Source organism: Mustela lutreola, chromosome 2 (genome assembly GCF_030435805.1).
Source record: "Mustela lutreola isolate mMusLut2 chromosome 2, mMusLut2.pri, whole genome shotgun sequence".
Taxonomy (NCBI): Eukaryota; Metazoa; Chordata; class Mammalia; order Carnivora; family Mustelidae; genus Mustela; species Mustela lutreola.
Window position 1 is genome coordinate 207,204,103 of NC_081291.1, and position 24,982 is coordinate 207,229,084.

The 24,982-nt window shown below is 40.9% G+C and overlaps 1 protein-coding gene across 6 annotated transcripts in view; it reads right to left on the reverse strand.

Moving 5' to 3' along the window:
- APP (amyloid beta precursor protein) overlaps positions 1 to 24,982 on the reverse strand; it is a 264,540-nt gene that overhangs the window by 174,995 nt on the left and 64,563 nt on the right. For all 6 annotated transcript variants that reach the window (XM_059164528.1, XM_059164527.1, XM_059164526.1 and 3 more), the window contains exon 3: positions 10,306 to 10,435. In XM_059164528.1, coding sequence (XP_059020511.1) covers positions 10,306 to 10,435 — 130 coding nt within the window. The remainder of the gene's footprint in view (positions 1 to 10,305; positions 10,436 to 24,982) is intronic.

A 24,982-nucleotide genomic window follows, 5' to 3' on the forward strand; every position in this document is an offset into this window, starting at 1 on the left:
TAGAAAAACTGCCTGGGAGCCTTAAACTCGCCTTCTTCCTGCCACAGAACTACTTGATAAATTTCTCCATGGCAGGAAGAGGTAATAAAAACCACTGACTGTCATCTCATTTAGGAGTCACTTCTGCTACCAACTCTTACCCTCTCCCCATTGCAAAATTCTGTTCTGAAACAGCTGTTTTTCTTGATTTTTCCATTGTAGGTCTGTCTTCTCACTGTGACAGTGAAATTTTACACCTGAGCCCACCTCCTGGGCAATGATGATATATTTTTTTCTTTTTATGTTACAACTTTGTTAGTTTTTACCTTTTGGGTTTTCTTTTTCTGAAGTTAACACTTGCCTCCATTTTAAAATTTGCTGTATTTTCTGTGTGTCCTTCAGGCTTGCACCTCTTCCAAAGTCTCCAACAGTACTCTGCAACCACTCTAAGCACAGGCAAGCAAGCCAGTCAGGTAATGCATCGGTGCCATTTTTTGCTGGAGACCTCCCCCTATCCCCACCCCCACCCCGAGGACCCTCCTATTCCCCTCCAGTCTGGGCTGGCTGCTCTCCCACTGCCCAGCAGCTGTTGCCATGGGACATCCCTTCACCACCAGGTTTCAAAGCTAAAGCCTGAGACTCACAGGAGTAAAGACAGGGGTTGGGATGGAAGGAACAAGAGGAAATTAAGACTCCTGGGACAGATCTGTAGCATGAACTCAAATTTGTCAACGGATGTGAAAAAGAGAGAATGTTTTATGAAGCCATTCAGATTAAGACAGCCTATTCCTAGACTACACTAAAACAAATACTGAGGGCTTTCTGGGTCAAGTACTAAAATTTAAATATTTCGTAAGATCTTTTGATACTGAAACTGAAGTACATCTTAAGTCAGGCTTTAGGTTCACTGTCAACTTTATGTCACTTCTTACATTCAGGATGGTGTGTGTGTGTGTGCGCGCGCACGTGCGCGCGCGGAACTGTTAAAAAAGAGCAAACCAGGGGCGCCTGGGTGGCTCAGTGGGCTGAGCCTTTGCCTTCGGCTCGGGTCATGATCTCAGGGTCCTGGGATCTCAGGTCCTGCATCAGGCTCTCTGCTCAGCAGGGAGCCTGCCTCCTCCACTCTCTCTCTGCCTGCCTCTCTGCCTACTGGTGATCTGTCAAATAAATAAATAAGAATCTTAAAAAAGCAAACTTTTTCCCTCAATACTTTTTAGTCAACCCTTTCATTAATTAAAACACCAAATTACTATTTAAAAAATGCACTAAAATACTTAAGAGAAATCATTTTTCTCAATTTTACTTCAGTTTTCTTGATATAATTAACTCTTCCCTTCACAGTGAATAAACAGTTATATCTATTTAGAGATATTACAAAAATAAGCTCTACCTAATGCACAGTATTAAAACTGAAAAACCTGGAAGTTCATAAAAAAGCACTTCTTAGTTCTTTTTCCTAGGGAAGAAATACAACAGAAATTTCCTATCAGTGGGGTGCCTGGGTGCTCAGTTGGCTGAACAAGGACTCCTGATTTCCATTCAGGTCATGATTACAGGGTTCTGGGTTCAAGTCTTGCTTTTGGCTCAGCAGGGAGTCTGCTTGGGGATTCTCTCTTCCTCTCCCTCTGCCCCTTCCCCCACCTCCACTCTTGTGCTCACTCTCTCTCTAAAATGAATAAGTAAGTCTTTAAAAAAATTTTTTCCCATTATTTGTGATGGTATTAAGACTATGTCTAATATGGTTTACATCACTTTTTAATTATAATTCACTAATTAAAATATAATGAACACTAGGGTTTCATGGTAAGGGTCTAAATTAATTCAGTGAGTTCCATTTTTTATGCTGGGTTTAAGCCACTTTCCTGTCCAAAGAACCGAAATCAGAGCTGTCCACACCACTCTAAATTTTACCCTTACATTTTATATTTGTCTTCTTTTACAGTTATTCACATGGCACAGAACATGGAGCCTTAAGTCCCCCAAAATTCTGCACAAGTTTTGTTGCACACAAATCATACTTTTTACTACAGCATTTTGGAGAGTTATTTACAGGCTAGAACAGTAAGCAAAATCAAGGCAGGATGGTCCCAAGTGTGTGATTTATCTTGGGAAAAACAATGATGAGAATTGAACTCTAAAGATAAAATGGAAAGTCAGTGTCCTTTCTCTGCTAGAGAAAGTGACGCTGTGGGAAGTAACCCAAGCCACACTACCTGAGAAAGGTGTTCATAAGTTACCAGAGTGAAAAGAGAACTTTTGGATAAAAGTCAATTTCCTTCTCAATTCCTCACCATAATTACCCGTAATCATTTACATCAGGAAGACCGAAAACTCCAGGACAAAAGGCCCAGCTTGAGGTTAGTTGGAAACATTATGGTTCTTCACACTAAATTCATGTTCAAACTACAGACTCATGATTTCCAAGACTGAATTACACAGATGTAACTGTGTTACAGTGTCTGGTTAACATAGAAAGTAAAATGTTTCAGACCCTCAGATCTGGTAGGACAGTAGCAATTCCAAATAGAGGCAGAAACCAAAAGAACTCAAAATAACATATCCACTATATTCGGCTGATGTATTATTAAGTCAAAAGAACTTTTGTCTTTTTAAAATAAAGTAGGGGACAATGTGAGTTTGTGAAATTTAAACTACATGTAACTTTTTTACTTCTTGGAAGCTAGCGTCCATCAGTCTCCCTATATGAAAAACAATTAGGGTGCCTGGGTGGCTCAGTTGGTTAAGCAACTGCTTTTGACTCAGGTCATGAACCCGGAGTCCTGGGATCTAGTCCCCCATCGGGCTCCCAGCTCCATGGGGAGTCTGCTTCTCCCTCTGACTTTCTCCCCTCTCATGTTCTATTTCACTCTTTCTCTCAAATGAATAAATAAATAAAATCTTTAAAAATTTTTAAAAAATCAAGTAAAAAGCAGTATCGAAAAGGAATTAAACACAATATGCTTTGCATGAGGTTAGCTGTTCACTATTGAAGATCACAGTAAATATAGGGGTCATTCTCACTTATATGAATAAACCATAATAATCTCAGTTTTTTAATTTTCATATTCCAGTACCTCTCAGAGAGAGTCATAATGCACACAGACAACTAGCAGTCCAACTCAAACAGTGCTGGTATTTCATACCAAGAAATGGCAAAACATGAATAACCAGAATAGCAGGATGTGCCTGAGTAACTTTCAACCTTCTTATGACTGAATTATCAGCTTAAAAAAAAATAATAACCTACTTTCAAAAATTCCAACCTTAGGTGCCAAAAACCATCTATCATGGGTTTACATAAAATAGGTATATATTCAAACAACAGCCTGAAAATAATTGCTTAGATGTAAATTTAAATTAAAAATATCATAATAGCATCCATTAAAAAAATGAATGAAATGAATAAATGAAAAGAGCAATGCTTTTTAATCATGATCAATTACTATTCTTCCCAAAACAGTGAACCATGCTCTAGACCCCATACTCTGTACGGTCCTGCCTTCAGGATTGGTACTCATCCTTCGTCTAAATCCCCAAATTAAGATATCCTCCATGCCTGTCCCAGTCCTTGAAATTTTGGCTCAAATGCTACTTCCTGCTAAGTCTTCTTTAAATTTCTCAGCTGAAATTCCCCAAACCCTTTTCTAAACTATAACCAGTAAAAGAGGAGGGACCACATTTTAACTATCTTCTTGGCTACGCATGTAAGTAGTGGATACTTACACAATGAATATATTAATTATACTTTTTACTAGCCATTTTTTTTAAAGATTTTATTTATTTATTTGACAGAGAGAGATCACAAGTAGGCAGACAGGCAGGCAGAGAGAGAGAGAGGAGGAAGCAGGCTCCCTGCTGAGCAGAGAGCCCGATGCGGGACTCGATCCCAGGAACCTGAGATCATGACCTGAGCCGAAGGCAGCGGCTTAACCCACTGAGCCACCCAGGCGCCCCTTTACTAGCCATTTTTATAGGATTTATTTCTCTGTGAATAGTCTATTGACTGTTTCTCAAGTCGGAATTTAGAGAAAACATTATTCTAAATAGTCCCTTTTATTACTAACAAATAACAGACATCAGATTTTTAAACTTACTATCAATTAAAAAAGTAGCTTAATGGAGTTTCTTTAAACTCAGAATCAGAAATAAGTATTAAAAATTTCTTTCATGGGAGGCCTGGGTGGCTCAGTGGGTTAAGCCTCTGCCTTCGGCTCGGGTCGTGATCTCAGGGTCCTGGGATCGAGTCCCACATCGGGCTCTCTGCTCAGCGGGGAGCCTGCTTCCTCCTCTCTCTGCCTCTCTGCCTACTTGGAATCTCTGTCTGTCAAATAAACAAATAAAATCTTAAAAAAAAAAAATTTCTTTCATATCTTCATCTATAATAGCACACATGTATTTTATTAAAGTGACTACAAGATCTGCAAAACATTTAACCAAGAACTGATTATAAAAAGAAAACAAATGACTGCCAAGTATTTACTTGACAGTAATGTGTAATGTAATTACATGTAATTAACACGTAATGTTCATCACAGCACATCACACGTAATGTTCATCACAGCACCATTTATTATAATCACCATCACGAAATAAAGGAAACAACGAAGTCACCTAAAGTAAGGAATAGACACACTACAGGGTCTAGTAAAAGGTTAGTTTAAAAACTGTGTTTTCCAAAATTATTTAATTTCATGAATAAAGTAGTATAAAAATATGAAGTGGAAAAAAGTTCACAAAACAAGAATAGTGTAACTGTGAAAAATACTAAAAGCAGACTATATACAAAAAAAAATACAGATTCAAAGCAAGTTGTTATTTCTTGGTCATGGTTGCATTTTTCTCAGCTTGGCACAATGAACATGCATTGCTTTTGTAATCAGAGAAATTTAAGCACAGTTATAATTCTTAGCACGTCCTACAAAGGAAAATTCCCATTAACCCCGCACTATTCATTTCTCAATGCATTGCCAAGAATTACTGGACCCGTACCACTGCAAATAAACTGAGATTTCTTTTCTGTGCCTAGCGTCTGGGGCCTGCATCAATGAATTTTGTGTTTTAATAAAGCAGTGACAGACAGAGCACCCCACAGGGAGGAGATTTTAAAAAACGGTAATTTTTAAAATAATAACTAATGTAACTTAATGACTCTTGAATATTAGTTCCAGTTAAAAAAAAAAAAAGACAAAATTAAAGATATAACTAAGTAAATCATTCATGGTATCCTAGCTCTCATAACATGTTGTTCCAGAAAGAAGACAGCACAGCAGGTACAATAATTAAAACAAGGAGATGAAAGTCAATGGGAGCTGGAGACAACAAAGACCACTAATTGTTTCTTTCTAAAATTTGATTTATTTAAAAAAACAACAACAACAACATTTTCAGCTCAATCTGGAGCCAATATAATTAGCACCAGTGGGGAGCCGGCAGAAAAGGAAGAGAGATTTAACCACTGGTCTTGGCGGATGACCTGTCAGAAGGAAATAATTTCTATACGTTCTCCTACTTAACCCAATGTCCTTCCCCACTCCGAAGCAATCTACAGGGAAAATGTAATTTCTTCCCATTCAACAATCTGCCTTTTAACAAATGTAGCTCCCATACACAAATTTGGAGGGAAAACAAAGAACAAGATCAAAGCCTTTTCTGAAGAATTAGTAATGATGAACGCTGCTTGTATGTGGTTGAAGATAAGAATGGAGACATTTTCTTTTAATCTGGCAGCATGGTACTTTTAAAACTAAAAAATATTTTCCCATAAGGACTTACTACTATCATATAAAGCTTATAAAGTACAACCACCAGTAGATAAAATAACAATTATTCTGTGTGTTCTTTAAAGCCTTTGACTTCTCTTTCAATTATCACTACCTGTTGATAGATATTGGCATTTTATGTGCTGATTTCACTGTCCATCTTTTCTCAATAAAAGTCACTTGTTTATTATAGAAATTAACAAATAAAACCAAAATCATCTGTAATCCCACTCTTTGTAAAGAAACACTGGTAAGATTTCTTTTCCATGCATATTTTCTTTTACATTATTGAGAATCAGACTCTATATACTGGCTTGGAAGTATGACACACTTGGAATGTTTGCTAGTCCCACACAAAAGACCACCTAAAAAGAAGCCTGTTATCTGTCCAGGAACAGTGAGGGATTAGCCTTCCCTGATGAAGAAACGTTCAGGGATTCTGGCCATTCCTTATGAGAGCATGAAGGAGACAATCCTTAAAACCAGAACCAGGGGGGCGGCAGGGTGGCTCAGTGGGTTAAAGCCTCTGCCTTCGGCTCAGGTCATGATCCCAGGGTCCTGGGATCGAGCCCCACATCGGGCTTTCTGCTCAGCGAGATCATTCCCACAGTCCGTGTGTATATAACCCAGCACACGATCTCCCAGGGCTTCATAAGCAGTTGTAATGACGGACTGCAGAGGTCAATGAACAGGGGAGGAGGCACAGGTGCTGACCGGATTAACGGGCCAGTACAGCTGGGCATTTACAAGATCCTAGTGTCTGCAATAGGAACGATACAAACGTTCTCCCATGCCCAGCCCCATTCTTAAATTTAGGAGTCTCGGGTAACATTCTTAGATATTGTTCTGCTGTATGGTATGTCTCAAGGGAAGTGTCATTCAGCATAAATCCAAAAAACTGCTCTGGTACATTACCTGTCAGAATATCCAAATACAAACTTTTCATACCCAAGAAGATTAAGATAGCTATAGATAATTCACACAACAGGAGACACCAAAAGACAAGGTATGACTGTCTTAAAACTTTACTAAAGCAATAAAATCCAAACTAGAGATGAATCAAATAACTTCAGTTTCTCACCTGACCATGTCTGAATAGTTTCCTGGTCATTACTACTTGTATGTTTGGAAAGCCTGAATATAAAATGAAATAGAATGACATTTAAGGTAACAATTCTCTAATTTCGAATTCTTTTGGAGTAAGCTATTAACCCACTTTCGCCCCCAGACATCAAGAGTGATCTGTCTTAGGCAATGCGCCCTACGCCCTGGATAGAACCAGGTGCAGAGCAGTGTTAGTTTCAGTGCTGGGTCTATTACACCAGGGAGAATAGTCATTCCTGCAGAAAAGGGTTGAGGGCTTTGCAAAGAAAATATTCTCCTTGAGTAATGACAATGATGTGCTTAATTCCACATGAGATAATTAATGAAACATTTCATACGACGAAGAGCTATCTTATATTCGGGTTCTAGAAGCACGATCAAAGGCAAGGGGTGAAAAGAGAAAGCCAACTCACTCTCAAGGGAGATCAGCAACCCGCGGAAGGAAAGTGTCACCAGCAACCTCATGCACTTTCTCCATCCAGACAAGGAATGCAAGATACTGTGGAGCAAGTATGCCTAAGACAAATACACGATCTGAAGAAAAACAACACAGTACACCACCGACCCTGCATCTGATAGAAAGGTCAAGAAGGGTGCATGCTAGGCATAACAGGCATTTTTCTCTCCTCAAGCTCTGTTTTGGGTTTTAATATGCTTAATGTTTAAGACAATTGTACTCTGTTCTCTAGGTAGCTCTTTTCTGAGAATTATCTTCAATAAAATCATGTCTTTCATCTGAAGGATAAATTCGGATATAGCCAAACTTCTGAAGTTTGAAGTGTACTTATTATATTAATGCTAAACACTAATTCTTTGTTCAAGCAGCAACTCATATGTAAGAATGCTGCTTATTACTACCATCAAGTGGAAAACATTATCATATGGAGACTGAGTCACAACTGTCACCTTTATGAACACAACGTGGGTTGTGACTTTTAAAAAAACTGTTATCAATTGCCTCCCATTCACAGCCTTTCTTTCCTTTATGATCTGATTTGGTAAATCAGCTGGTTATCAGCTCCAAAACAATTTTTGTTGTGACCGTAACACTGGATTATGCATTGAAAGGTCCTGGACTTTCGTCCTATTTCTGCCACAAACACCCGTGCCAGGTAGACATTTAAGGTATCTCAGTATTTCTGCCTGTGAAGCGAGACCACTTAGGAGGAAACTCCGTCCTTGGTGTATAACACACTTTATCACAATAAAACATTTTGACAGTTAATCACTGCATTATCATAAAATCTTTTGACTTCCTATTTAGATCTGAAGACATTTCATATATCTTTTCTTCCTTTTGACAGTATTTTTTTCCCTTGGAGTTTTAATTCACTCTTCCATGGGGCGGGGCATGGAGTAGGGCAAAGAGAACAGCTGGGAAGGAGGAGACAATTAATTTAGGGTCACAGGAAATTTGAGGTCAAAGGAAATTTGCCACCACTAAGCCATGCCATTGTGGTGAACTGCAATCATAATGTGGATTCTATTGTTTTGTCAATGCTGACACTTCTGAATAGTTATGAAGCGGGAAGATCTTAAGCAAAATGTAAAAACGGATGCAGTTTTGAGTGACCTATCAGGTGTCATCAGCAATGAAGCTCATGTAAAGACCTACTACCGGGGCCCCTGGGTGGCTCAGTGAGTTAAGCTTCTGTCTTCGGCACAGGTCATGATCTCAGGGTCCTGGGATTGAGCCCCACATTGGGCTCTCTGCTCAGCAGGGAGCCTGCTTCCCCCACCCTGCCTTCTGCTCTGCCTACTTGTTCTCTCTCTCTCTCTCTATCAAATAAATAAATAAAATCTTTAAAGGAAAGAAAGAAAGAAAGATCGACCTGCTACCTGGTTCCCAGTGAGTGTTATGTCCTAAACAAAATGTATCTGAAACATTTCACAGAATGGGTGAGAACCAAAAGAAACAGATCATTAACAAGACCTCACCTAATTAACTGGTTCATAATCTACTTCCCAATGTACACTGAATTAGACGGTCTCTTGGCCTAATAACTAAACTGGCTTGAAATACACAGTTCTGGGGCACCTGGGTGGCTCAGTGGGTTAAGGCCTCTGCCTTCAGCTCAGGTCATGATCCCAGGGTCCTGGGATCAAGTCCCACATCGGGCTCTCTGGTCAGTGGGGAATCTGCTTTCCTCTCTCTCTTTCTCTGCCTGCCTCTATGCCCGCTTGTGATCTCTGTCTGTCAAATGAATAAATAAAATATTTTTTAAAAAAAAAGAAAAGAAAAGAAATACACAGTTCCTGGAGACAGCTGACCTCTATATTTAAACATTACTTATCTTCTTATTAAATCTTCAGTTTTTAACCTGTTAGACAGAAAAGGGTTAGAGGCCTTGTAAAGTATTTAAGAATAAGGAAGAAGGAGGAACCACGAAACTCTTGAATTATCAAATGTTTAAGAATCTGGTTTTCCACACTCTCCTCATCCATTCCATTGTGAGTAGTAAAACTAAATGAAAACTTCACTCTAATGGCCAGTGTTTTCCATTAATGTCTTAAATTATGGACACGCACGAACAGTAATCAGTACATATGCTATTACAGCATTCACATTTAAGCAAGTATTATACAGATCTCCAGAATCTTCAACATGTATCCTAAGTTTGCTGTTGGGACTTTTTAAAAAAGAACCCTTTTAGTTTTTACAAGAAGTCACTGGAATGTATATCCGTATTTGTCCACAGTCCCTCTGTATAGATCTCTACGTTCTCATTTACAACCATGCAAGCTAGCAGACCAAATGCTGATTTCCACACTGCCTGGTTACACAAAAGTATCAACTAGGAAGAGACTACTTACCAAGTCAGATTAAATATGGAGCATGACAGTGTTTCCAGAGGAAAAAGTATGACATCCCACTAAACAGCTCAATTTTTCAAATCAAAAGCGGAAGTAAAATTTGAGGTTGGTAAGAGAAACACACATTTAAACCTTCGTGATCTAACTGCTTCCTCCAGTTAGATATAAGCAGAAAAGAATTCCCCAACTCTGCATCCAACTATTGCAAGTAGAGTAATCGGGTTGTTTCAAGAAAGAGATTCTGAAGAAATGAGCGGAATGGAGGAGTACCACATTAGGTTCGCTCCTACATGAAGTCTGTGTAAGAAAACACACAAGGCCCTAGTTCTCCAAGTCTAGAGAGTTGGTGTGCATGAGAATCACCTATGGGATTCGGTAAAATGAGGATTCCCCAGACCCTTCCATGTAGCCACTAAGGAATCGATCTAAGACTCCATAGTTTTAATAAACATTTTAGGCAAATTCATTCTGAGGCAGGATGCCCAAAATGCTGTTCCTGCGCTGTCAGAACACAGGATACCTTCAGAGTCCAAAATACAGTCCATTCCAGAGCAGCAGAAAGAAAAGGCCTATCTGATCTAATGAGCACATCCTTCTTCTCCATCCCCGAAGACCAGAGCAACCAGTGTGTGCCCCGCGGCCAGCTCACCTAAGCAGCGGTAGGGGATCACGATGTGGGCGTGGGTCTTGCACTGCTTGCGGCCCCTCTTGCACCAGTTCTGGATGGTCACTGGTTGGTTGGCTTCCACCACGTTGGTGATCTGCAGTTCAGGGTAGACCTGGGCGAGCACACAAAAAGGGGAAGGGTTACTAGCGGCAGACCCCTCCTCAACCACAGCTGTTGTTCTCAGGCACCGCAATCTCGCAGCTTTTGTGCTGATCTAACTCTGATCGAGCATAAGAAATTCCAGGGAAAGAAAACGATGCAGGTGACAAAAACCAAATCACCCCATTCAAAATATTGAGTGATAGGACTTGGATTTTATTGTACCTTAAAATATTATTTTTTCCCCTGGGGGAGATAAAATAAAAATGGGGAGGAGACCCTCTTATAAGTATAGGGTCATCTTTTTTTTTTTTTTTTTTTTTTAAAGATTCCATCAATTTATCTGACAGAGAGAAATCACAAGTAGATGGAGAGGCAGGCAGAGAGAGAGAGAGAGAGAGGGAAGCAGGCTCCCTGCTGAGCAGAGAGCCCGATGCGGGACTCGATCCCAGGACCCTGAGATCATGACCTGAGCCGAAGGCAGCGGCTTAACCCACTGAGCCACCCAGGCGCCCTAAGTATAGGGTCATCTTAATGCAAAATTAAGTGGTGTGAGGATGATAGTCTGTAATGTCCTAAATAAAGATTATAGTAGATACTCCTGGGAATATTACCATTACTTAAATTTAACCCACCCCTATTTTACTAATTAAGCAAACATTTTATATACAGGATATGACATAAAGCAGCTTTCTAAATAAAAATCTTCTCTTTATTCAAAGTAATTTATGTAAGTATCATTTGTTGGGGTGTCTGGGTGGCTGAGTCGGTTAAGCATCTGCCTTCAGCTCAGGCCATGATCTCAGGGTCCTGGGATCAAGCCTCATTATCGGGCTCCCTGCTCAGTGGAGAGCCTGCTTCTCTGCTCTGCTTCTGCTGCTCCGCGCTGCTTGTTCTCTTTCTCTCTCAAATAAATAAATAAATAAATAAATAAAATCTTAAAAAAAAAAATGTCAAGCAGTTATCATGGGTGTCATTTAGATAAAGAACTGCATTCATGAAACTCTTCGCTTGATAACTAACTACAGCTCTTTGCTTTGGTTATGGATCTCAATAGGGCACAATGCTTACTAAGTGCTTGGAATGAAACATGAAACTGAATCAACATAAAATATATTTGTCCAATACCAAATCTATTAATAGTAATGAGTAGGGATGTGAAAGAAAAAAATAAAAAACATAAATATCCTTCTAAACTACACTTTGCACTTTGCTAGGATTACTGTTGTGCCAAATGAAAACAATCAAGAGAGACAAGCCTAAGGGAAGCAAGGCTGTAAGCAAGGGAATGGTTGGAGTGATGGACTCTAAAATCTTAAGTGGGAATTAGGAAGGTGGGATACATGCTTAAAGACTGTAGTATCAACGAGTCCTGGTGTGGGCTACAGAATTTCGGCATAAAGGCACGAAAGAAAGTGAGGTGGTTACAAGTGGTACTTGGAGGGTTGGAGAGTTGAGAGATGCAAGATCTCGGCAATTTCAAGAAGCAGATTACGGCCAGGGGAGGGAATGGCTGATGGCATGCGAGAACTCTACCCCTGAACCACCAATGCGGGAATGGCTGATGAAGAACTATGATGGCAGCAAGATCGCTGGCAGAAGGAATCGTCAAGGAACCGGGAAACTGGCATCTTGGGAGGATCCTGGAGGCTGGCATTGTTAGGGTGACAGAAAGCCAAGAGCTACACCCTTCGAAGATGGAGGGGGAATGCCGCTGAGGTGGAGAGAGGTCTCCAGACTCCCCAAAAGACAGAAGAGCAAGGTGCCCTGGCTCAGGAGCCCGTACCTCACAGTTGGGGCCGGCAGTGTTATAGGGAGGAGGGGGAAGAATGGTCGGGAAGTGAAGATGAGGAGGAAGGAGGCACAATGCCAGCAGGACTGTTAGGAAAGAACTTCTACCAGTGGAGGCTTCAGGGGAAGCAACGCTTGTGAGGAGAACCAGGTTTCTGAGCAAGAAAACAACGTCCGCAGCGTGGGCTATGGATAAGGAGAATGTCGCTTAGGATTGTCTGTCGCAATCAGAAGGCTTGCCCACGACCCTGTCTTCACTTCAACTGTTGATATTTTATTCATTGTGGGTTGGGGGCCATTAATTCTGATTTTTAAAATACGGCATTAAACTATTATGTGACTCCGGAGTGCCTCATTCACCACACCCAGCCCTGAGATCTATCAGTTAAAAATAAATAAATAAATAAAGCACTGAGAACAGATAAAAGCTGGTCCGTCTGGACAGTGGATGATTCAGCGCCAAAAAGAAAGGAACCATTAAGCCATGAGGAAACCCGAAGGAACCTTAGATGCACACGACCAAGGGAAAGAGGCCAAGGTGAAGAGGCTCCATCCATACTGTACGATTCCAGCTCTGACATTCTGGGAAAGGCAAAGCCATGGACAGAGAAATGATTAGTGGGTACCAGGAGTTCGAGGGAGCGAGGGACGAAAAGGAGGAGCCACAGAGGACTTTTAGTGCCATGAAATTATTCTATGACACTATGATAGTAAATGCGGTCATTGTACGTTCGTCCAAACCTGTAGCTTGTACAGCACCAGGAACTAAGCCCTACTGGAAACTCTGGACTCTGGGTGATTATGAGGTCAGTCTCAAGTCATCACGTGGAACAAATATACCCGCTGCGGTGAGGGATGTTGATGTTGGGGGAGGCGGGACAAGAGAGGGGGGAGTCGGTGGGGACAGGGGATATGTAAGAAATCCCTGTGCCACTTCCTCGGTTTTGTTGTGAACTTAAAATTGATCTAAAAAATAATGTTTATTTTTTTTAATCAAGATTTTATGTATTTATTTGACAGGGAGTGAGAGTACAAGCAGGGGGAGCAGCAGAGGGAGAGGGAGGAATAGTCTCCCCACTGAGCAGAGCTGGATGTGGGGCTCCACCCCAGGATGCTGGGATCAGAACCTGAGCCAAAGGCAGATGCTTAACTGAAACATCCAGGTGCCTCATAAAGTCTATTTTTTTTTTTAATTAAAAAATAAACATTGTAGTGCAGGATAAATCCAGTGGGAGAGGTATATGCGGTAAGAACACACAAATCAGGATATCTGAATCAGAACCCTGGGATGGCTACCAAGAAAGCTACTCTTCAAAAACATGGCCAGTTAACGTAGCTGGAAATGGAAACATCTACCTCCCTTTATTTTATTTTGTTTGTAAGTATCCTAACACCTTACTGCATGCGTTTCGGTCACGGATAATGCTCAACTTGAAAATGCCACTAAAAATTTAATATCTCCATGGCTTTCTTCCATATAATGAAAGGTGAAGTGGCTCTTTGTACAGGATATAATTCTCCCGCCACCTTTCCTTGTTTATTAGATCACAAAAGTACAGCACTTGTGAGTCATAAACTCCATGACCTGGAGAGTTTGCCCTGAGGGACACGACTTGATGTGCCTTAAAGTGTGAGTTGCTGCATTTTTCTTAAGGGGTTCTAGCAGCCTCTTCACAGAAATACTACCCTGCTGAGAATGTTCTCCGGAGCTTTCAGTTTTCTGTAAACACTGTGGCAGGCACGGACAAGTCACACTATTTTCTTTTTAATTGCAAGCCAAAACCAAACAATAAACAAACAAAAAAACAACCATTTGCAGGGTACAAACCGGAAAGCAGGAAAGGAAGGACACACCGCACACCATCTTCAGTGTCTGATAGTCATGTTGGGGCAACAGAGCAGTAACTCACTCCGCTGGGAATGTTCTAGTGGACAGAATTGCATACTGACAAATTAAAATCAGGGAAAACAAGGCTTTCCCCAAGATCACCAGGGCTGCAGAAAGTGATCAGCCAAACACAGAATTTACTTCCGGTTTCTACCATGAGATCCTAGAGCACTTGTGTTCTTCCCTGTGCTTTGACTCTCTCTCCAGAATACCGACAGGGTCGGCTGTTACTATGCAGGTGGAGGAGGAGATCACAAACCCTGAACCTGTAGAAATCCCATGCACAGTGTACCCCAAACCTGATTTACCTATTTTTCAGAGACAAGGAGTTCTGAGTTTGGATCTGCCAAAGATAATAAAATTCTGCTGTTCTAAAGTCAGGAGGTTTATTTTAGAAGAGGAAAGAACATCAACAAGACAAGTATCAAAATTTCTTTGAAAGCGCAAAGAAAGTCCCAGGGAGTCCACAGGCACATACAAGCCCCAACTCAGAACCAGAAACAAAACGACACAATGAAAAAAACACATCAAAGTTTCTGACTAAAAATGCAAGTCCCAGACACCTAGTTTTTTATTAAGCATCTCTAGTAGGTAACCAGAGACAACCATTTTAATGTTATGAGACAAGCATTTTATGTTGAAAAATAGCATAGCTTACAGGTTTAGGCAAGAATAAAAATTAACGAGATCCGCCAAGATGTTCATGGCTAGTGAAGTCCCTGACTTTTAACCATGACTCATTAGTAGTATCAGTTCATTGTTTTACATTTTCTTTGTAGCATCTCAAATCTCAACATAAAAAAATAACGATAGCTGAGCTCCTTCGGCCATGTGCTGCTTTCCAACACAGGTAATACCCATATTGCTAACACAACAAGCATTACTAATAACTTGCTAGTGTAGGATTAGCAAGTGAATTTTTATATGGCCTCTCTCTTTTCTGAAACGTTTCCTGTGTGAACCCCATATATGAGCAACTATTTTCTTGATTAATTAAAAAAAAAAATGTAGGCCACTATAGCTATCTGAGTAAACTCTTAAAACAGAAGCAAATCTAGGTCTGTGTCAGTTACGTGAATAGTACACTGTTCTCGGTTCCTACAAATCTTCCTGAATCACAGCTACCCAGAGCAATCGCTGTATAAATACAGTGTGCTCCAAACACACTCCTACTTAAGACCCTTCCAGCACGTTCCAGATGCCCAAGCCTATTAGGGTGCCCCCTGTGTCATGGACAAACCGCCCCCACTCACAGTGTAATGCAATGTTAATCCCTCCCTCCACTTCAGGAATGCTTTATGGCATTTACCACAGTGTGCCTCACATTCGGGTTAAGGACACATGTATACCTCTTTCCCAGGGGAAAATGCACTTTCCGGAAGGGCAGGAAACACAGTTTGGCACCCCAGAGCCTTCCTATGGTTCTTCACGTTCATTACCTTTGGCTGAAGGCTATCAGGAAGCTGCCAGCTCCCTCTCCCTCTCTGTGGGCTCCAGCCCCACCCCCAACCTTCTGAAGACGTCCTCATTAGTGGCCATGTTTTAACTCTGCAGTTCTGTCCCTGTAGCTAATTAGAGTCCGAGGAAAGCAAACTAAATCACATTCTCTTCCTCCAAGAATTAATACACACAGGCTCCAGGCAGACACAACACCCGGCTGGTAGGAGAAGTCATCATCAGAGACGGTGGGGATCTCAAAACCTGCAGGCGGAGGGCAGCAAGGCACCTGCAAGCAGCAGCTGGCCTAGGGCATGAAAAAGGAAGATGTGCACACAGAGAGAAGCTACGGTGAGAAAGGCAGGCACAAGAGCCCAAGACAGAGAGACAAGGCAGAGGAGCAGACAGGGAACCGCTGAGTGAGGCATGGCACGGCCCCTCCAAACTTTGTGGACTTTGGTTTCCTCCAACTGAACAAAATCCAAAAAGGCCCCAACTCAAATACTGGTTCACAAGTACCCTCTCTTTGAGCCCCTCAATCTCTGAATCCAAAGCAGTTTATCTTTCACCTGTTGCCTACCCCTTCTGCCTTCCATTAGGGCCCTGTGCCTTTCTGTCCTTTAGAACACACACTCCCTGAAGGCAGGGACAAAGCAATTCATCTTCATGTTCACGTACCTGCGGCCAATACTGTGATAGCACAGCAAGTGCCTGATAAATACGTAATGGTATTTCTGCTTAAGCTCAGAGTCCATTAATTATAGGGAAATTCAGGATATATTAAACCCCCATCAGGGATTTTCAATGTATCTCTTAAATGAATAATCTAATAGTATAATATTATAGTTGGACTATGAGCACTTGAGAAAAATAAGCATCTCAACACCCTCCAATATTATTCTCCCAAGTATGATGTGGCAACTTATATAAATAATAGCCTCATATAAGAGGCAGTGGATTATGATTGATAAATACACAGCTAAAAAGATGCTCAGGAAGAACTAAAAGTCAGGATCTTACTTTGACCGAGGAGACCCATCCAGCGGGTCCAGGAACCCGAAAACGGCTTATTTTCTTGGTTAAAGAAGTATCTTTTATCATTAAAGCAAAGGTATGAGTACATAAATTCAACTTTGAAAAAAAAAAAAAAAGAGAGTTGAAGCAATTCAAAATATTGACAGCAGGGAAAGAAGAATAAAAAGAATCTTAGATCCACATTAGACTGTCATAGTTGGTATCCCCTCACTACGGAAAAATATCTTAAAACCCGGTCACCATCAGCATACTTTCACTCTAAATTTTAAAATTCTAAAGTCTCTCTCTCTCCAAACTGGAAATATATAAATCTCAGACAAGATAACTTTTAAGTTGTTAAATATGCAAAGCAAGAAAAGACACTGATGATATTTAAGAAAGCCAAGAACATGTAGTTACATACATAAAATATAAAAAGTATAAAAATAGTTAAGACATATGTTGTTAGAGTCCTACAGAACTTTCCTCTGCTCCCAATAATTAAAGCAAATGGGGAAATCCCTTCATGTCCCTTTTGCAAACAGATCACCTGAGACAAGCAACTAATACTAAAATTCCTCTTTATACACAACTAAATTCCAAATGGTCAAGGATGTTCAAGACCACAAAATCAGATGCAGTTAGGAAAAGGCTGAAAACAGAGTTAATGGTCATGGTAAAAAAAAAAAAAAAGAAAAAGAAAAGAAAAAAAAATTGCTGCAAATTCTAAGGATAAATTGCTTACTGTTCCTTCTAGTCTATTGACTTTTGAAATCAACTTCTGACCAAATTCTCTAAGAGATTTCTTATTGGGAAAAAAATGTTGGAAATTATGTAGTGGTGATAAAATTATGTTTTAAACATACAAGTATGAAAATAAATAACACGAAGCTTTGATTTGTCTTAAATCAATTTACAGTGCAGCAAAGGGGACCAGCAGCACATCTGCAATCAGGGGTTTGCCAAAAATAATGCAGAGCACGAAGGAGGCAAGATAGAGCACATGCATTCCAGACTTATCTAGGAATAAGATTAGATCTTATAATTACTGAAGTTGAGTGATAGGTACTTTGAGCATTCATTACGGTATCCTTTTACTTCTATATGTGCTTTAATTTTTGAATTAAAAAGAATTAAAAGTAACAAAAACAGCAACAACAAACCAGTCCAGTGGAAACCGAGTCAAATTTCTAAATTTAGAAGTGACAAAACAAATTCAAACACAAAGATCGAACTGCCATGTCTGACTGCAGTTAGCATGGATGAACAAAGAATCAGACACTCCACAGCAGGGGCGCCTGGGTGGCTCAGTGGGTTAAAGCCTCTGCCTTTGGCTCAGGTCATGATCTCAGGGTCCTGGGATGGAGCCCTGCATCGGGCCCTCTGCTCAGCAGGAAGCCTGCTTCCTCTTCTCTCTTTCTCTCTAACTACTTGTGATCTCGGGCTGTCAAATAAATAAATAAAATCTTTAAAAAAAAAAAAAAGAAAGAAAGAAACTCCACAGCAAAGTGGTACAGAGGTCATTGTGAGATATTTTCATCTGAAACCTCTACTACTAATTTCCTTTTCAAAGAATACAATCCAAGAGGAGAATAAGAAAAATAAAATAACGGAGGGTTTCCCAAGTGCCGGAATCATCACAAATGTTTTCTGTGTAGCAAGCAAGGCACATAATCCTCCATCAGTCAGCAATCGCCCCACTGCACAGAAGAGCAAACTGATGGAGCAGGAATAAACCAAGGTCAGTGCCATTGCTGAGCACGCAAGGGGCGTTAAGTTAACTACAAGTTTTACGTACGTTTTCAATTCAGTATCTCAACCAAAACAAAGGTATGCCCCAGACAATACAATTTCTGTTCCTGGATGAAAAGGACATAACTTACTTTCTCCTTTACAATCTTCTGTAATACAAAAAAAAAAAAAAAAAATCGTATCAAACTGCTTTCAGCATCAATTCCATTAATAATGTGAGGGATTCTGGGAACAGAATAATGAATCTGACTGAGAAAGGGAAATGCAAACCAAACAACGGTCTCTGCTTAAGACATCGTGGGGTGCCGAAGGGCAACAAGCAGCTGATGAAACCAGACTGCAACGTGGGAAGTGAGATGCGGGCTAGGTTTTCACAGTGATGACCTCATGCAAAAGCAAGGGACATAAAATGTTGCAAGGAATCGGCCTATTTCCCAATAATTTGGTCCAATCTGTTTCCGACACTGCATATATGTAGATGTTCTATACATACACTCCCGTTCAGAGTTGGCCTGTACTGTCAGAGAACCTCCTTCAATGGAGAAGACACTTACTCCAGAACTGCCGAATGTAGAAACAAGTGGCGGGGGGGGGGGGGGGCGCGATGGGGACAATCACTAAAATAAACAGAACAGGACACGAATATGAAAACGTCATCAGATAGGTACACACAGAACCTAGATGGTCATTCTCGGTCAGTTTATGGCAATTTTAAAAAATATCCAAAGTGTACAGCTTTACTAATCAACTCTACCTCAATAAAGAAAAGAGAAAAATAAATTACCGGAAAACACTTTCAGAAAATAAATTAATTACATGTGAAATATGAAGTCCACAGTATGCCCATGCACCTAAAAGTAAAAAGTATTACAGTATTATAATAGAAAAGCACCCAGTGTTCCTGCAAATATGTAATAACTGAGTATCCATTTAAGAAGGTGCTAGATGATAAGAAGGACAAATATTAAATTAAACATTAACTTGATTAAATGATAAACGTGTAAAAAAAAATCTAAACTTGGTTGCAACCTCTTTTATTTAGCTCTAAATCCTATGGTTTGTGCAAGCAATCCTTATAAGTACACAGACCACTAATGTGTAAGATATATCTGTTCTCATACATAGGCAGCCGGACAGCTCTATTTGCAAATTATTTCACCTAACAGGAATTTCTGGATCTTTCAAATACTGGAACACAATGCATATGTGCCTGTAATTTGTAGGTCAATTTTAAGTCTACAAAGGTGGATGGAACACACAACAAAATAATAGTAAAGGCCAAGAATGTATTCCGGCTTCTACTGTTTCACTGCGTATAGAGTATTCCCTCAAAATTGGTTAGATTAAAAGAACCACATATAATGTTTGTTTTTTTAACTTAAGTTTTAATGCCACAGTATTGTGGAACCAAGGTTGAGAGGTAATTCTTGATCTGGGACTCCCATGGTTGGTTATAGTAGGAAGGTGGGAAAAGGAAATGGGTTTGTCCAACTTAACAAACAGGCTGATTTTGTTTTGTTCAGACACTGGTATGTCTGGTTCAGCGATCCTGTTAATTTAATTTGTAGACAAAACAACTGCTCATTTAGAGAAAGAAAATGAAAACAACAACAAAAAAAAACAGGGAACACACACACTGTTAGCTGTGGTAAACACTCTGGAAGAAGAAAGTATGCCCATAATCTAACGGAAGATTACAAGCAAAGCCAACTTTCCAGCTGAGAATCTCCGCCTCTCTGGCCGGCTTCACCTGTTCCAAACTCCCTCCAGAGATCTGTTTCCCCGGGTAGTTAGCGGAGTCAGCACCTGCTCTGGGCCCTATCCTTCCAAAGGTGCTGGGAATGGTAAGAATTCAGAGTGTGGCAGAGACTGTGTTTTCATTTCTCTCCTTAAGAAGGGGGTAAAGGGGGCACCTGGATGGCTCAGTGGGTTAAGCCTCTCCCTTAGGCTCAGGTCATGATCTCAGGGTCCTGGGATCGAGCTCCACATCAGGCTCTCTGCTCAGCAGGGAGCACTCCACCCCCACCTGCCTCTCTGCCTCCTTGTGATCTTTCTCTCTGTCAAATAAATAAATAAAATCTTAAAAAGAGGACGGGGGGGGGGGGGGGGATAGTCCTGGACTTCACAATTTCCTGTTTGACTCACAGTATTTAACTTCAACAGCACACACCTGTGTGTTCCTATCATACAGCAAGGACATGGTCTAAGACTGATGAGGCAGCTTTCCTGGATTGCTCATGTGGAAAGAGAGCAAAGGCTGGACTAGAAAGGTCCATCTGTCTACTGAAGCCCATGTCCCCTCTTTACGGCACCTGACCCCAAAGGCTCTTTTATCAGATCATCTTGCATACAAGGCGGACAAGCAGCATGATCCTTTGCAGACATCTTGAGATCTGAATCCACACCCCTTCCTAATCCAACCCACCCTTGGAGACAGGCTAATTTTTCTGAAAATGCCCTGACCACAAAACACTCATGCTAAGAAACAATCCACAGCTCTTATTTCCAGAATTAGACCTGAAATCCCCAGATTTATAATCAAGAACTTCTACTTTCCAATTCTCTGAATTCTCAACTTATCCAATCATATATTTATAAGCTACTTATCAGCCAAGAATGGTGTCCTGCCACTCAGAAACACATGACACAAAATCCTACTCTAAATAGTATTCAATAAATACTTGCTAAATTTGCCTGAATTAAATCTGGGAATGAACCATATTTTTATTACCCTTCCAATTTTTTATTCTCCTATCCCAATGCCTTTGGTTTAAATAAAACAATGTGTTTTATTTTTCTTATATCTCATTTCATTCAAAAGAAAAGGGAAAATAAAATCTAAAAATTATAATTTTTGTTTCTAGGCTTTACTAACATGTTTCAAAGGGAATATTATTCTATCAATTTCTGTTCTATTTATAAGACTCCTTGTTCCTTAGAACAATGTAACAGTTTGGGTAATGTAACAGTTCATTAAGGCAAGTGGCCACTTTAGGCTGTTAAATGATGAATAATTCAAACAGTTATTTTCAAATTGTTTCCGTCATGGCGGCACTTTCTGTGTCTCGTATCTAACAGGGGAAAGGAACCGTGTTCTACCACAGGACCACAGAGGAAAATAATAATTGAGCGAGTATCTGTTATGGTCATCGATTACAGCACACAAACCAGCCCAGAAGTTAGTAGCCTCAAATGATAAGCATTCAGATCATAAGCAATGAACTGTGTTGTCTCACACAGTTTCTGTGGTCTGGAATCTGGGAATGACACTGACGCCTACGGGCCCAGTCAAGATGCTGGCTGCGGTTACAAGAAGGCTTCATCTGGCTACAGGCTGTACTTCCCAATGGTTCCTTCTCATGCCAGACAAGCCAGTGCTGGCTACAGGGAGGGGGTGTTTGCTCCCCATCGCGTGCCCATCTCTGCAGTGCTGCTGGAGGGGTGCCGAGCAGATGGCAGAGTAGAAGGACCCCATCCCACATATACAACCAGATACCCTTCACATCCAAGTCACGGTGCTTTTTAAGTGTCCTTACAACAGGACAGCTGGCTTTGCTATAGTAAATATATGCAAGCTTGAAGCCACGTCTTCATGAGTACACCTCGCCACCATTTCTGTAACATCCTATGGGTTACAGAGGTCAGCCCTGCACAGGGTGGAGACCACACACGGTGTGAAGGCCAGAGGAAGGCAAGTTCCACTGGAAGACATCCTGGAGGTTGGCTGGCTACCACACCATATTTGAGAATGTCTCGCTATTCCGTGGTTTGACTGGGCAATTCTCCACATGGCGCTGCCGGCCAGCACACTGCAAGGAGGGCTACAAGACGCAGGCGGACATTGTGTACATGCCCGGTAGCTGGTACCACTCTCCAGTGTCTCGTCTTCTACGGGGCACTGGTGCCATCGTGGGTCCCCACCCTCATGACCTCATCTCGCTCTCATGAACTCCCCAAAGCCCCACCTCCCAAAACCATTGTGTTGGACATTAGGGTTTCAATACACAAAACTGGGGGACGCACAAACATTCAGTCTGTAGCAGTCCTCAATACCCATCTGATGAAGAAATGAAGGAAAACCCTCAAATGGGACTGACTGTGCTAATAAAAAACCACCACAACAAAAAGTAAGGAGATGCAAGTATTTGAATGATAACTAGGCAGAAGAGTAACTATAATGATTCAGGAAAACTGGGCATTCATGGGTACCAAGATTCGGGGTTAAATGCAGATTAAACAAATACTCAGTTTAAACCCTAAGTTTCCAACTATCTTCCCAATAAATCAGGAGGCAAACATGACAGTATTAATAACAGAACACCAAAAACAGGGAACACAAACTGACAGGAATGAGAGATTATGAAGGACATGGACTAGATAATTCACCATCAAAATAATAATATTTGAAACACCATATTAAGTTAAGCATCCACAGATACAATGTGCAGCTACACAGGCAATTTTTTAGAAAAACAAATTTAACAAGTGAGTTAAATTGGTTAGCAAAAGGTCAAAATGAGGTCACGGTCATGAGCTCAGCCAGTTTCGTTTTGTCCTGCTAACAGCTGCCGCTCTGACTCAGCCAGCTGTCTCTAAAACATCTGTGTTTTGGTCACAAGAGGGACTGAGAACATAAAGAAAAAAATTATTCATCACTGCTAGGAGGAAAATAATCAGTAAATGAGTAGCACTGTAATTGGTAACTAACAGTACTGGTTTCTGCATTTTTTTTTTTTTTTTTTAAGTATTTGCACCAAGGTGGCTCTGTGGCGCAATGGATAGCGCACTGGACTTCTAAGTATTTGCACCATGACAGGGATGCCTGGGTGGCTAAGTAGGTTGAGCCCCTGCCTTTGGCTCAGGTCATGATCACAGGGTCTAGGATAGAGGCCTGCATCGGGCTCGTTGTTCAGCCAGGAGCCTGCTTCTCTCTCTACCTCTGCCTGCCGCTCTGCCTGCTTATGTGCTTGCGCTCTCTCTCTGACAAATAAATAAAATCTTAAAAAAAAATTGTTTTTTTTTTTTTAAGTATTTGCACCATGCAAGATGCCAGATGCCAGATGCAATGGATAAGTATCTTCAAGGTGCTGGACAAGAATGCCTGTGAACCCTGAACTCTATACTTAATTAAGCCATTGTTCAATAAGAATTTAGAAATAACTAAGATGACAGTCAACCAAAAAAAGAAAAAAAAAAGGAATCAAAACAAGTGATACAGGAATAGAGATTCTTTAGTGGAAGGACTGGTGTAAATGATGAACCCAGTTAAAGACACAACCTGCCACTGTTGAGTATTATGGCAATGGAACAGATTGTAGTATTACAACTTTCAAGAATTTGGAATTACTACAACTTGCAAAACCTGTGAAAAGAGGAGACAGAGAAACTGTAGGGACATCTGGGTGGCTCAGTGGGTTAAAGCCTCTGCCTTCAGCTCAGGTCATGATCCCAGGGTCCTGGGATGGAGCCCTGCATTGGGCTCTCTGCTGGGGGGTGGGGGAGCCTGCTTCCTCCCACCCCTCCTCCTGCCTGCCTCTCTGCATACTTGTGATCTCTGTCTGTCAAATAAATAGATAAAATCTTTTTAAAAAAGAAAGAAAAGAAAAGAAAAACTGTAATTATTATTTTCCTTGGCTTTCTTATTAGAAAATCATTCAATACCATCTAAAACAAAAACAGGGAGTCAAAAAAGGAATAAAGGAAAAAAAATTTCAACAAAACAGAAAAATTCAATCCTACAAAAGAAAACTATTTCTATTCATAAAAGAAAAATATTAGAATACTTACAAAGTAGAAAGTGGCAGGAAGACCTTAAAATATCCATAAGGAATCTTCCAGAGAGTTCAGGATGCACCATTCAATAAAAAATGCCAAAGAGGGTTTCAAAGTTCTGAGCAACCATCTCTCCACCCCACCCCAGTTTCTCAAAAGCTAGTTAAAGTCAGGACACACTACAAATTCCCTCAGCTACCCTCTCTCCAACCTATAACTTTTCTAATGCACTGTGTGTTTCTAAGCCTACTGTGTTGGGTTATGGTCATTATTCTATTTCAGCCCCATGCCGCTCACTCTTGTCTCCTTCCTAGCAAAAGCCCCTCTCCCCACACCCTGTGGCTCTGGCTGGGCTGTAAACGGGCCACACAACCTCAGGGTCATGGTGGACCAGTCCCAGTACTTAGTCCTTATGGATATGGTAATTCATCCGAAGGTAGGTACGTGACCAAAAAAGCAGGGCCAACCAGAAACCCCACCTTGGAATTATAATGCACAATGGCAGAACCAAGTTGGGATGCCAAGCTAAGACAACACACTCCCAGAGCTACTGGGTGCCATCTTCCCAGGCTTCCGTCTTTGCAGGAGAAAACAAGGTGAACACACCGGAGAAAGGATAAGCAGAGAACAGCAGAGACCCCAACAGAGAAATTCCAGGCAGCACGGAGTCTCAGCACCAGGATCTAAGGATCCAGTTTTTGAGGATATTTTAAAAAATTCTGTAAGCTAACCACATCCCAAGATGCTTCCCATCTGTGGCAGAAAATATTCTCCATGGGTAAAATGTTTAGTGGGTTTCTGTCACTTAGCAACAGAAACTGCCTAATTAACTCACCCTTATAATTTTCCCCTTTTCTTCTTTCCAAGACTCAGCCTTATTCCCTGGATCTCATTCCTACCTAGTTC